This window comes from Acipenser ruthenus, chromosome 1 (assembly GCF_902713425.1).
Source record: "Acipenser ruthenus chromosome 1, fAciRut3.2 maternal haplotype, whole genome shotgun sequence".
NCBI classification, from domain to species: domain Eukaryota; kingdom Metazoa; phylum Chordata; class Actinopteri; order Acipenseriformes; family Acipenseridae; genus Acipenser; species Acipenser ruthenus.
The window spans coordinates 2775080-2789498 of record NC_081189.1 but is presented as its reverse complement, the minus strand read 5'-3'; the positions used below and the strand labels follow the sequence as shown (position 1 = coordinate 2789498).

The 14419-nt window shown below is 39.3% G+C and overlaps 1 protein-coding gene across 1 annotated transcript; it reads right to left on the bottom strand.

Annotated features, from left to right (window-relative positions):
- Positions 1-7988: 7988 nt before the first annotated feature.
- On the bottom strand, positions 7989-12088 carry LOC117403968 (C-C motif chemokine 19-like). The gene is made up of 4 exons (XM_034006499.3): positions 11962-12088; positions 10699-10819; positions 9994-10119; positions 7989-9251 (listed from the first exon to the last, which is right to left on the bottom strand). The coding sequence occupies exons 1-4, from the start codon at positions 12020-12022 to the stop codon at positions 9239-9241; spliced, it is 321 nt and encodes a 106-aa protein (XP_033862390.3). The 5' UTR covers positions 12023-12088; the 3' UTR covers positions 7989-9238.
- Between the last annotated feature and the right edge of the window lie 2331 nt (positions 12089-14419).

Genomic DNA, 14419 nt, shown 5'->3' with positions numbered 1-14419 from the left:
GCTTTGTTTAATGATTAACTTTTACATTACCGTGCCTTGTCTCGTTCGCTTTGTTTAATGATTAACTTTTACATTACCGTGCCTTGTCTCGTTCGCTTTGTTTAATGATTAACTTTTACATTACCGTGCCTTGTCTCGTTCGCTTTGTTTAATGATTAACTTTTACATCACCGTGCCTTGTCTCGTTCGCTTTGTTTAATGATTAACTTTTACATCACCGTGCCTTGTCTCGTTCGCTTTGTTTAATGATTAACTTTTACATCACCGTGCCTTGTCTCGTTCGCTTTGTTTAATGATTAACTTTTACATCACCGTGCCTTGTCTCGTTCGCTTTGTTTAATGATTAACTTTTACAATACCGTGCCTTGTCTCGTTCGCTTTGTTTAATGATTAACTTTTACATTACCGTGCCTTGTCTCGTTCGCTTTGTTTAATGATTAACTTTTACATTACCGTGCCTTGTCTCGTTCGCTTTGTTTAATGATTAACTTTTACATTACCGTGCCTTGTCTCGTTCGCTTTGTTTAATGATTAACTTTTACAATACCGTGCCTTGTCTCGTTCGCTTTGTTTAATGATTAACTTTTACATCACCGTGCCTTGTCTCGTTCGCTTTGTTTAATGATTAACTTTTACATCACCGTGCCTTGTCTCGTTCGCTTTGTTTAATGATTAACTTTTACATTACCGTGCCTTGTCTCGTTCGCTTTGTTTAATGATTAACTTTTACATCACCGTGCCTTGTCTCGTTCGCTTTGTTTAATGATTAACTTTTACATCACCGTGCCTTGTCTCGTTCGCTTTGTTTAATGATTAACTTTTACATCACCGTGCCTTGTCTCGTTCGCTTTGTTTAATGATTAACTTTTACATCACCGTGCCTTGTCTCATTCGCTTTGTTTAATGATTAACTTTTACATTACCGTGCCTTGTCTCGTTCGCTTTGTTTAATGATTAACTTTTACATCACTGTGCCTTGTCTCGTTCGCTTTGTTTAATGATTAACTTTTACAATACCGTGCCTTGTCTCGTTCGCTTTGTTTAATGATTAACTTTTACAATACCGTGCCTTGTCTCGTTCGCTTTGTTTAATGATTAACTTTTACATTACCGTGCCTTGTCTCGTTCGCTTTGTTTAATGATTAACTTTTACATTACCGTGCCTTGTCTCGTTCGCTTTGTTTAATGATTAACTTTTACATTACCGTGCCTTGTCTCGTTCGCTTTGTTTACTGTAACACTGAAGAGACGGGCTTTGTATCAGAAAACTGGTGACGGAGTCTGAAATCACGAGTGACGGGGAAGTGCTTTCATTTGTTACAGATATATATATAATGGGGATTCATTTTATTCTTAATTCATGGCCGATAAAACACGACTGACGTGTATCTGAGTGTATCTGAGTGCTGACTATATTAAGTAGAGCCACACAGCTGCAACCATAGTTAAAAACAATTTATATAGTTACCTGTCCCGGTAAAAATTGACTTTTTACCTTTGTTACTTTACATACATCAGTATCCCTTTTCAGTACTACACAGAGACTGTTATTGTTCAAATAGTCCCTATTCATAGTCTGCATTCACATTTAGTCTCTTTTTGCTGTCCCACCAATCCCTTGATAATGCTGTCTCCCTCTAGTGACCAGCAGACTCACCACCCACCCTTGGAGGTCCTCTCCCCTCTGTCCCCACAAACCCCCATGCAGCCTAGCGTACTGTGGAGTAGTGATTAACACCTGTAATAAATCTGTCACCCTGTCATCAAATCCATCTGTGTGTGGTTTAAACCACACTGCTCCCACAGCAGCAACTTTCTCTGTTCTACTTAAGTTGTGTTTTCCTGAAGGCAAATATCTGTGGTTAAACTTCTGCAACATATGCTTTGTTTAGTACCTCATTGTGTTTGCAGTTTCATTTAGTCAGAAACAGAAAGCCCCTTTCTCTTCAGCACTGTCTTTACATTGTTCGAGATATTTTTTTTAAACTCTGTTCTGGGAACACTGATTGTTTGTTGCTTGTGTCATATTAACTGTAATGGCAAACCTGAATCACTGGAAAATTGCCAAAAGCTTTTGCAGCATTTTTTAAAGCACTTTTTTTTTTTTTTTTTTTTGTAGTCATTGCCAATTATTTTTATTATTTTCTCCCAATATAGAATGGCCAATTATTTTTTAAGCTCAGCTCACCGCTACCACCCCTGCGCTGACTAGGGAGGGTGAAGACGAACACATGCTGTCCTCCGAAGTGTGTGCCGTCAGCCGACCGCTTTTTTTTACACTGCGGACTCACCATGCAGCCATCCAAGAGCTACAGTGTCGGAGGACAACGCAGCTCTCGGGCAGCTTACAGGCAAGCCCGCAGGCGCCCGGCCAGACTACAGGGGTCACTGGTGCGCGGTGAGCCGAGGACACTCTGGCCGACCTAACCCTCCCTCCCTCCGGGCGACGCTCGGCCAATTGAGCGAGCTCCCGTCCACGGTCGGCTGTGGAATAGACTGGACTCGAACTGGCGACGTCCAGAATATAGAGCGCATCCTGCACTTCACGTGGAGCGCCTTTACTGGATGCGCCACTCGGGAGCCCCCAAAGCCCTGTTTTTTTTTGAGAGACACGTAGTACAGTAACATACATAGGGTAGGAGATGTATGTCAAATTTGAAACTTAAAATTAACCTGTATTTTTGGCATGTCAATTGAATGTAAATCACAGCAAATAAAGCTGTGCAACATCAAGACACAGCTGCAAAAATGCATACAGCAAAGTGCGTACGTTTGTTTTTTAAAGCATGTGACCATTCACATTTATAAAAGTTAAATTTGTACTCCAATCTCCAATGTGATGCACCCTTAGGCTACTGGTAAAAAAAACGAATATCTTGTTTTAAGGAACGACCAGCTTTTCGTGTACAAAAACAGCACACTGAGCCATTGCTTCTTGACCTTTCTTCATTGCTTGGTGCTGTTTGATTACAAACAAAGTCGAGTTCCCCCGAACTACACTTCAAGGTGCAAACTGTTTAAAAAACACAGATCTGAATAAAAGTACCTTATGGAAGAAAAGATGCAAACAAATAGCGGTCAGCACATTACTGTATTATTGATTAGTAATTTCGCAGACGCTAAAGCAACTTATCAAAGCAGCTTACAGAGACTAGGGGGTGAACTATGCATCAACAACTGCTGCTGCAGAGTCACTTACAATGGGACCTCCGTTTTACGTTTCACCCAAAGCACGGCTCTTTATTCTTTATTGCTCATGTAAGGGACAGTGTTGTGTGATACACTGCCATTACGGATCTATCCCCTGACGGTGAGATAAGATAAAGCTCTTAAACCACTCATGCAGATGAGCCCAGCTCTTTTACATAGTTTCGAGGTTCGTGATGAGCCTCTACCTTGTTACATTGATCTCATAGATGCAGCTGATTGCCGATTGATATTTGACAGAACACAACAATGTTGATACAAATATGCTTTGTTTCCAAAATCAATTAATACATTTACTGAAGCCAGTTATGCAAAGGGAAATTCACATCAACACCCAATCCCTGCAATGCTTTTACTTGAACTTTTTACTGATGAAGACATTAATGAACCTTTAGAGTACCCCCACCACCGCCCCCTCCCTTTCCTGACACTGCTAATAAAGCTACTGTGTTCCGTATAGAATCCTGGAACTGTTGAGACGCTTCAGGGGGTTTCCATGCTGAGTGTGTGAAAGTCTATAGAACACAAGTATTGCCAAGTAAAGTCTGCCAGATTTAGAAGAGGCCCCATTAAAGGGTACTGCTTTCCTTCCTTTCCTAAACACATTCTAACCCTAATCTTAACACTGAAACAAATATTTAAAACTCAATACAAACACCTTAATTGTATTGGCATCTGTGCTTCTTTTTTTTCACATGTTGTGTAAATAAAGAAACTGCACGTTCCAGCATAGGATAGCAGCTTTGATCACATGTATCCTGAATTTAGACTTGCAGTATATGCTATATATCATATTACTTTGAATTACCGCTGCCCTTGAACAAGCGCCGCCCGCGCTCAGATTTGTAATAGACAAATCCCTTGAATAAACACCGCTCTCAAAAATGAAACATGTGCATTTTCTTCCTTCAAATAAGTGCAGCACTTAATAAAGAAACGCATAAAAAACACAGTACGGCAAAACATTAGAAATAGAAGCAAAATTAATTGTATAAACAAGTCATTAAAAGAATCCAATTACACACTGGAGCATACCGGTATTTTACTGTGAAGTTTATGGAACCCAAACCAAAAAAGAACAGGTACACATCACTATGTCCTCATGCTGGCATGTGTCCTCACCTAGTCAAACACAGATCTGATCTGCTCAACAGCTCTCAGGTTAAAGATGTAGGACTTCTTCGCCATCCTGATCAAGTTGTATCCACACAGACAAACTGCAATATATGCCTCTCTCAAATATTGTAAAAACCGCAATAGAAAACGGCGCCTTTCAAAAATGACACCTTTCGAAAACCAAATAACTGTATATTGATTGGTTCCTGCCTTTGCTTTGCTGCACAGGAGAGTCAATAGCAGCCAAGGTATGTTTGCAAGGGTCAAGCTTGGTCATACTAACCAAAAATGAGGAGTTATTAAAGACTGGTGTACTTCCAATTACTGCTGCCCTTGAATAAGCACTGAAACTGTTTTTAGCAATTTGAAATACATGCTGCGGTGTTAATTCAAAGTAATATGGTGTTAAGTAACTCTTTATTAAACATATGCACACTGTAATAACACAGTAATTACACCTAGGTGCAACATATATAACCACAAAATTAAGATTTTAGGCAGCTGTTAGAGTCTTCTGCAATTTCACTGTTTTTGTGTGGTTGTGTAGTTTCTAGATGTATCCTTTTGTAATGACTATATATTATATGCATATGTACTATAATTATATGTCATTCTCAGCCTGTAACAGGGGAGATCTGGACTGACTATTTGGCACATCTGTATTACTGCAGGTAGAGGGCAGCAGTCTCGTGGGATCCGCCTGTCGGTCATGGCGATGACACGGAGAGGTGAGGAAGAGGGTGTGTGGGCTTTCCCTCTCTCTGAGTGGCTCAGGGGCAGGCCTTGGGAGATTGCTCGGCCCATAAGATCTGGCTTGGTTGTGCACTCGGGTGGCCATGTTCAGGGAAAATACAGTGTCGCTGGCAGAAGAGTGAAACAAGGAGCAGGCGAGCCCGGCTGAGGGGACAGCCTTGCATAAAAAAAACTAATTTCACAAAGCAATATAAATAAAGACGTACCCGAGGGGACGTGTGTAGATGTACGGGGAACCCTGGCCAACCCCAGTGTATAGGAATAACTGAGTGTAGGACGGAGACCTGTTCTGACCGGCTTAGCGGCAGTGGGGGCACTGCGTAAGCAGCACTTTTGTTTGTAGTTTTATTCCTGTGTTTTATTTTCCCTTTTTCTTTCGCCTTCTGTTTTCATTATTATTTTCGAGCACTTGTATGTGCACAGAACAGTATACCCGTGTTGGTAACCCCGTGGTCCTGTTTTACTGTTGACAGTATACAGACCATGGACAAATAATAAAAAAACACCTGTGCGGTGTTTGCAAATAAAATCTTCTGTCTCCCGTGTCAGTGAACACCCCTACCCTTCCACACAGCCCTTTTGCAAAAAAAGGTAAATAGGCTTAATTTCAGTCTATTTTTTTGTTTTTTGTTTTAAAAATGTAAGTACTGAAAATGTCAGCCTGTTTTGAAATGTCCTAACCCTAGTGTTAACCCTAACCCTAACCCTAAATCTAACCCTAACTAACCATGACCTTAACCCTATCCGTAACCCTAACACTAACTCTAACACTAAATTCTAAACCCTAAACCCCAACCCTAACCCCAACCCCTAACCCCTAACCCCATAACACAAACCCTAAATCATTAAAACAGACCATGTAACTGCAACATTGAGTCCTCTCCAGACTTAAACAATGTAAAACTCAGCTAAAGCAATTGTTTTTCATCATTGCTGTTATTTGAAATGTTTATGCTCTCGCAGCATACAGGCTTAATAAACACTTTTAAAACATGTCTTGTTGGATTTTCTTCCTCTAACACCCCTTATGACAGAACTAAGGAATACAAAACCATAATACATCTACACAGCCCTATAGCCCAACTCAGCAGTGTGGAGTAGTGGTTAGGGCTCTGGACTCTTGACCGGAGGGTTGTGGGTTCAATCCCCAGTGGGGGACACTGCTGTTGTACCCTTGAGCAAGGTACTTTACCTAGATTGCTCCAGTAAAAACCCAACTGTATAAATGGGTAATTGTATGTAAAAATAATGTAATATCTGTATAATGTGAAATAATGTATAATGTGATATCTTGTAAGTCGCCCTGGATAAGGGCGTCTGCTAAGAAATAAATAATAATAATAATAATAATAACTCATTATAGCCCCTCTGGTATAGAGAATACTGGTAATCTCAACAGACTGCAGCAACAGATATGTATTGAGAAGATTTTTTTTGACTCTTTTAATTTGATTTGAATGGACATTTTGACCTGAAGCCAAATGTTTCCAGCTCGTAGTGTTACTAACATGGGGATCTTTTTGTAAAATAAATACCCACTACTGTTTTATTTGGTTTTGAGATTGCTGTTGCAGCCTTTCCAAGGGCACCATGCCAATTTCTTTTCAAATTCATATTGAAACTAAGGATCACGTTTGGTTTACCATATTAAACTGATAGGTTTACTGTTGCTGATTTTTTTTTTTTTTTAATCGGTCAACATCCTGTTCATGCAGGGGGTCTCCAACCCTGGTCCTGGAGAGCACCAGATCCTCAGGTTTTATAGGTGTCTATGTCATCAATTTCTAAAGATCTGGAATACCTGCTAATCTTGACTAATTAAGCCAATAATTAGTGCAATTAAGTAACTGAAAGCTTGGTTGAAATGAAAACCCGAAGACTCAGTAGCTCCCCAGCACCACAATGTTACAACATTCCCCCTTTAGCTTCGGAGATCGGCTGTAGCATATGAGAACTGAGTCACGCTATCAATTCAACAGGGTGGAGGCTGGATGTGAAGCGGCGACCACACACACAGCAAGCAAGCTTTGATTGACAGAATGAGGTGATGCAGCATAATGCACAGTCAGTAGTACCTTGAGCTCTTCAGCCCCAGATTGAGGATCCATGTTGACCATGTCTGCAGTAAGCAGTACATCTGCCTAAGTGCCTGAGTGTTACAAGAGACATCTACCGAACACATCTGGGTGAAAAAAAACTTAGAATCAGGCCCTAACAACTTTTGTGTCCTGTGATCAATCGGGCCCTCTGTGCCTGTCTGTCTGTCTGCTGATCGGTTGTTTTAATAACTTAACTGTGGGGTTCACAGTCGGCCTACTCTCTTCTAAATAGGGGAAAAAAACAACCTAACTGATATATGAAATTCATTACAAAACTCAAGGTCTCAAACCGAGATCAAATGGTCGATCACAAACTACAAATCAGAATGGCAAGCTCCACTTCTCAAAAAGGAAATGGCCATCTCTTTGTGATTGGTTAGTCTTTTGTCATAAAGGCAAAGCTGTAAATGCATGGATATTAATCATTAAAAACTATGTTTAGGGACATGAATCCAAGCAGTTCTTTCCCACTGTCAATGCGGTATGTTGTGGATGTTTCAATGGATCAGAACCCTGACTGACCACTCAGCAAGCAGGACTGTGTATCCATTTAGTACCATGATAAACGTTTCCCAAAGTGAAAACATAGCAAAGTGTAACAGAGCACAGTGCAAGCCTGGTAAAGCATGGGTAAGCAGTGTAAAGCTCAGACCAGGGTATACTATGGTATGTGCATAGCACTGTATAACCAAGGGAAAAGCATGGTAGAAGCACAAAGATACTGCATAATAAATATAGTGGTACGTTTTTAAAAGAGTAACCACATCATACAAACATTAAAAAAATATGAACTGAGTCAAATACACGTTACAATGTATGCACATGTACTTTTATTGTGAACAGCTTCTTCTTTAATCATTCAAACACATTTAAGTTTAGTTTCACATGTGTAATTAGTATACAAAAATAGTGTTGTGGATAAAATGCATCAAGAAAGTTAAGCAACCTTTGAGTTTTTCCATATATATACAATATATTTATATATTTAGATATTTTAATTAGCAAGATTTTCGACATTAAATTATTTACAGATAAACAAAAACATATATGCAAAATAATACAAAGTTCATTAACTTCAAAATAAAATACAAAAAACAACCAACCCAAAACATTGAACAATTCCAGAAATCCCAAGTAGCTTCAGGATATTTGGGTGGGTTCAGCTTATATAACTCAATTAAAGACTTTTTAAACTCTGAAAATTATCTAGGTTTGTGAAAAAAAATCTAGGTTTGGACCCAGTGACTGGTTTCACAGATCAATGCTAATGCTATGAAACCAGTTGCAAGTGTACAGTGTCCTGAATTAAGGTGCACATAATCATAATCTGAATTAATTTAAATTTGACATTACAAAGAACTTTCAGCAAAAAAAACCCAAAACAAAACATGTCATAAACCAATATTGTGTTTTAACTTGTCAACAGTTAACAGAATCACAAAGTAAGAGAGAGGAACTGTTCATATTGATTAGGGTTAGGGTTAGGTAATGTAATAGTCATTTATTGAAATTGATTGAAAGTGAACAGTGAGAATGGACTGACTTTTCTAACTTATTATATATAGGATTTACAAAAAGCAGGATCTCTGAGTATATGAGTTCTTGTAATGAAGAGCTCTGAGGTCCTGTGGTTTGCAGTGATGAAGATGAGTTTCTGGGTTCTTGTAATGAAGAGCTCTGAGGTCCTGTGGTTTGCAGTGATGAAGATGAGTTTCTGGGTTCTTGTAATGAAGAGCTCTGAGGTCCTGTGGTTTGCAGTGATGAAGATGAGTTTCTGGGTTCTTGTAATGAAGAGCTCTGAGGTCCTGTGGTTTGCAGTGATGAAGATGTGTTTCTGGGTTCTTGTAATGAAGAGCTCTGAGGTCCTGTGGTTTGCAGTGATGAAGATGAGTTTCTGGGTTATTGTAATGAAGAGCTCTGAGGTCCTGTGGTTTGCAGTGATGAAGATGAGTTTCTGGGTTCTTGTGTTTGTACTCTGTTGCCTGGGTTCATTGCAGGAGTCTTTTTGTAATTATTATTTTCTCTCAGAGGTCTTGAAAGTTGTACTCAGCTGTAACATCTTTTCACTGGCTCTTCCTGTGGAAAAAAAATGGATTAAGTATAAGCAAAGTGCTTTCATGTCTTTATTGTCAATATTGTCCTAACAAGGCTGTGTGGTCCTGTGGTTAAAGGAAAGGGGATGTAACCAGAAGGTCCCAGGTTCAAATCCTGGCTTAGCTACTGACGCATTGTGTGACGCAGAGCAAGTCACTTAACCTCCTTGTGCTCTGTCTTTCAGGTGACATGTTGTTGTAAGTGACTCTGCAGCTGAAATGCACATACATTTTATCTCAGAAATTAATCTAAAAGGTTCTCTGGTGAAGGTAAATGAGATTTGCTAATCAGTAGCTTTTATAAATGGACCATGGATTAATTTGTACAACACCAACAGATTATACTCAAAAGCAATACCATAGGTCTATAGCAGGCTTTATGAGTGTATGATTTGGATATGTGTGTATGTAAGTACAGTATGAATGGCTATAAGGGACACATGGGGTATAGTCTAGTCTTTAATCAACTCCTATTTTTTGAAAGGGGAAAAACAAAACTGGTCATTTTACAAAAATAAAAACAAGCAAGCAACCAAGTAATACAACCCAAGCTCCCTTAAACAGTCTCAAGTTGTTTATTTGTCAATTTTTCAACATTGTCATGGATGTTTCTCCCTTCAAAATAATAGAGGTTTATTACACATGGGAGTAAAGGCTTTGAAATGAACACCTCATATTATATGTTTTAAGCCGATGGGTGTCCTTCACATAAACTCCAGTCTCACCTGCTTCCTTTCTTGGATGGTTTCTTGGGTCTTTTCTTGGATTTTCTGTCGAGTTTGGATTTTAGTTTTTTCACCCATTTGGCTGTTGGAGGTGCACACAAAGCCATTTGGTTACTGGTGATGAACCTGTTTCCAAGAGACAAAAAAGTCTAATTGTTATTGGGCCTAAATCTATTAGGGGCCAAGCGTCAACACTGTAAGAAGGTGTGAGATACAGCCCACTCATCCACTTTAGCACAATTCAGTATGTATGTTCTTTACTCTACTCTTGTAAGAACTAAAGCATCAACACCCATGTGAAAGTGTGGCAGGCTTTCTAGACAAAACAGATACAACCCAGCATTTTCTTTTTAATGTGTCAGCTTTATAACATGGCCTTAGGGTGGCTGGTCTTGGCAGTTTACATAAGAGAAATAGTTTCAGAAGCAGCTTGAGCTGCAAGCCTTTTGTCACCCCAGTGTGTTTTTATTAGTGAATGTATTAGGCTGCTTTCTTGGGGTAATCAGCTTAGGGTGCTTTGTATTCATGTTGCAATAGTATTCTGCAATGTAAACAGTAAAAATCCCTAAATGTGGACCTGGATTCTGTTATTATTATTATTATTATTATTATTATTATTATTATTATTATTATTATTATTATTATTATTAGTAGTAGTAGTACTAGTAGTAGTAGTAGTAGTAGTATTATGGGAAATGTACTTACACAGTGGCTGGGATAGTGCATCCCTCTTCAACACTCTGGTCTCTGTATGATTTCACTATTTTGTAAGGTATAGGGGCATTGCTGGTCGACAAGCAGCAGTCAATAGCGCCATCATTGTTCCCTGGAATTCAAAAAGAACACTTTAATAACACACAGGCCCTCCCCATTCCCCATGCGCACAATGAATGAGCGTGTAGAGGACTGTGTGGCAGTCGTTGGAATGCTTTATGAATATGCCCCCCCCCCCCACCCCCTGTGCTCTTGCTCCTAGCTTCTCAACTTAGGGAGGGGGGCCTAATAAATGTTTAAGGGAATAGAGGTGGGGGTTCATGTCTCAAAATGAGATTGATATTTGCATCACACAAAACCAATACTGGCATGAAACCAGGATACGTCCCAATATAGCCAAAGTTAATTCTATGACCTTTGCATAGGGAAATCCCAGCTCCCATTGTATTACATCTCTTCCAGTAAGATATTGTGTGTTCTGGTACATGGATTGTCATTCCTGTATCACAGAGCTGTAAGAGCGGTGACTAGCTGGCACTCTTATAGGAAACCAACAGCGGTATCCTATTGGCTTCTACTGACACAGTGAGCTTGAACTGAAGCCAGGCCATTGAGGACATAACGGCAGTGTTGACCTTTAACACGTGCATACAAATAGATTTTACAATCTGCGTGTGCGGAGAGCTCTGCAGTGAGAACTGCTCAAAGGAATAAACACATTGTCCTTTTCACATTTGAAGGAGTTAAAAAGATAATACGTCTTATCTGTCTTGCACTTCCACACGCTACTGTAGGTCTCACTCATGTGTGCAGTTTTGAAAGAAACACATGCTCATTTTTTTCCTTTTAAGAACACGTTCAATCTCTATATATAATTAAAATAACATTTTTCAAAACTGCACACCTGAGACCTACATAGCGAATAGAAGTACATGGCAGGGTATGATTAATGAATTATTATTATTATTATTAGCGATAACCCCTCTTATTAAAATGTATAGGATGCGCCTCCTATTCCACTGGCCAGATAGTTCTCCTATCCTGGAGCATGCTTTTGAGTCTAGGACAAGGCTGCCTAATGATATATTTGATAGATACTCTCTGCAAGGGCTAGATTCCTCCAAATATTTATTTGCACTTTTTTTCAATGTTAAAAAAAATATACAATTAAAGTAAAAAAACAAAAGTGCTAATACTTTTTTCTGTCCCCGAATAACAATTAAAATAATAAAAAGGATGCTGTTCCTGTCTTACCTTCTGAAAAGCACCACAGTGTGGCGGCTATGAGGAGAACTGCAGCAGACTTCAATGCCATCGTGTGCTCGTGCTTTTGCCTCTCAGTAGCAGGATTCTGAGTGCTATGATGTGCACTGGTGCTTGTGCTGAGTGCTTCTGTAGTCCTAGAAGAGGCTGTATATATACACACACACAAAGCAAGTTTCGTTTTTACTCAGCATACCTGCCCTCCAGGCTTCCGTGCAAATCCAGCCCCCCCCCCACACCTTTCCACCCACCCACCTGCTCTACCTGCCAGTGGAAACGTAACACACAAACTCTGCAGAAATGTAGTGACACTCCACATGGCACAGTAAGATGGATTGCATTAGTATTTAAAAAAAAAAAAATATATATATATATATACACACACACACAGTATATTTGTTTTTTAAAAGCACCATAACCCCAGTTGATACATTATATGGAAACATTTCTAAACAATGTCTGTAAATTCAAATGACTTTAATTTGAATATCTGAATACCTTCACGTTTAAAAATAATGGATGCTTTTATAATAACCCCAATTGAATATCAGCCATGCACACTCATACAGCAGTATTTTGGACTTGTATTGCATCTTGTATCTTGTTTAGCAGACGTTCCCCTACCTTTAAGAGCTGCTACAGTACATACAATGTCTCTTTATTATGTAAGATTACCATTACTGTCTTCTCCAAAAAACACACACACACACACACAAAACAGGATTACATTTGATCATTTATGTTGCAATAAAGCAGTTTAGAAACAACTGTTGTGTAAGTCACATCACTTTTATTAGTAGAGTATCAGCAGGTAAATCCCATTGCCACCGCTACCAATCGCTGTCACAGGTCTGGCCCGGTTAATTAGTAACAGCGCACAGAGCAGAGGAGATGACAGAATGCAATTAACTCTATGGAGGCCACCCCCCCCCCCCTTGCATGTGTGTTCCAGAGTGGTTGAGTAAATCTGTAGAAATCCTGCAGGCGACAGCATTATGCAAGGGCCCATTACCAGAGCCTAGATCCCCAAATGCTGCTGGTTGTACAGTTCCCATGTGAAAGTGATGTTCTGTATATGAGTGTGAAAACATTCGCTCTGCCGCTCCCTTGGACAAGATGAGACATTTATTATTATTATTATTTGTTTATTTAGCAGACGCCTTTATCTAAGGCAATTTATAGAGACTAGGGTGTGTGAACTATGCATCAGCTGCAGAGTCACTTACAATTACATCTCACCCGAAAGACGGAGCACAAGGAGGTTAAGTGACTTGCTCAGGGTCACACAATGAGTCAGTGGCTGAGGTGGGATTTGAACCGGGGACCTCCTGGTTACAAGCCCTTTTCTTTAACCACTGGACCACACAGCCTCCGGATCACAAATGAATAAACAGAGGTAATAATCCATGCGTGTTGATGGAGTACATGGTTATTCTATGAACCGGTATGTGGATATTCCTCATGAGTGGAATAAACACAGCACTCCGTGAACAATCATGTTGTATTCTGTTTATATAACAAATGCAATGTATGGAACATGTTAAAAGCTAAATTAAAATATTGGGGAGCAGCTTTTCCTATAGTATGCTTTGAATACACAAAACAATGTTGTGTTATTTGTGGGATTCACCGGCTCAGTATGTCAATGGATTTGGACGGATTCCAGATACAGTACATTCCAAAATTAGATTTGGTAAAAAAATTAAAAAAGGTAAACAACTCTAGATCTTTCAACACTTGTTTTAGAAATATATTTCAGTGGTTTTATGCACCTAAATGAAGAAAGAAAAATAAATTACAAATAAAAAAAAGAATAATAAGCATTGTAGGAAAATCGTAGCAAAACAGAACAGTGTCAACCAAGGTCTCTTGATTAATGTGATCCAGTGAAACTCAGTCTCTCAGTGTGGACTCTGCTTGTTAGAACTATTGCCTTGTACAGTTGTCATGCAGACTTAATGTAAACTGATACATTTGTTTCAAACCATAGCAAAAAATAAGTTGTTTGGCTCACACTTTATTTTCAGGTTATTACTGCTACATTTCATATTCCTTTCATATTTACAAACGTTGTTTGTTTTTTTGTTAATGGTTAGTAAATATACAGTAACCTTTTTAATGAACTTTTCCACAACATTTTTAAGAATATGATAGAAAAATATGTTTATTTTACAACATTTGTAAGTATATGATAGCCCTGTATGCAAGTAATTGCCTCGCCTCGCCAGTGTTCTTGTTTTGTTGGCCAAGGCATGCAATGCTCCAAGTTGCATCGGGTTGCCTAGGCAAAGCGACGCAGTGTACACCTCACTTCCTTGTGGCCGTGCGCTGGAAAACATAGGCAAGGCATGCAACTGTAGAATTGAATCCTCCTCGTCTGAACACTGAGTGGGGTGCAAACTCCTGTCGTCAAAATCAAAATGGAAAACTTACTGAAAAGTTTGTTGGC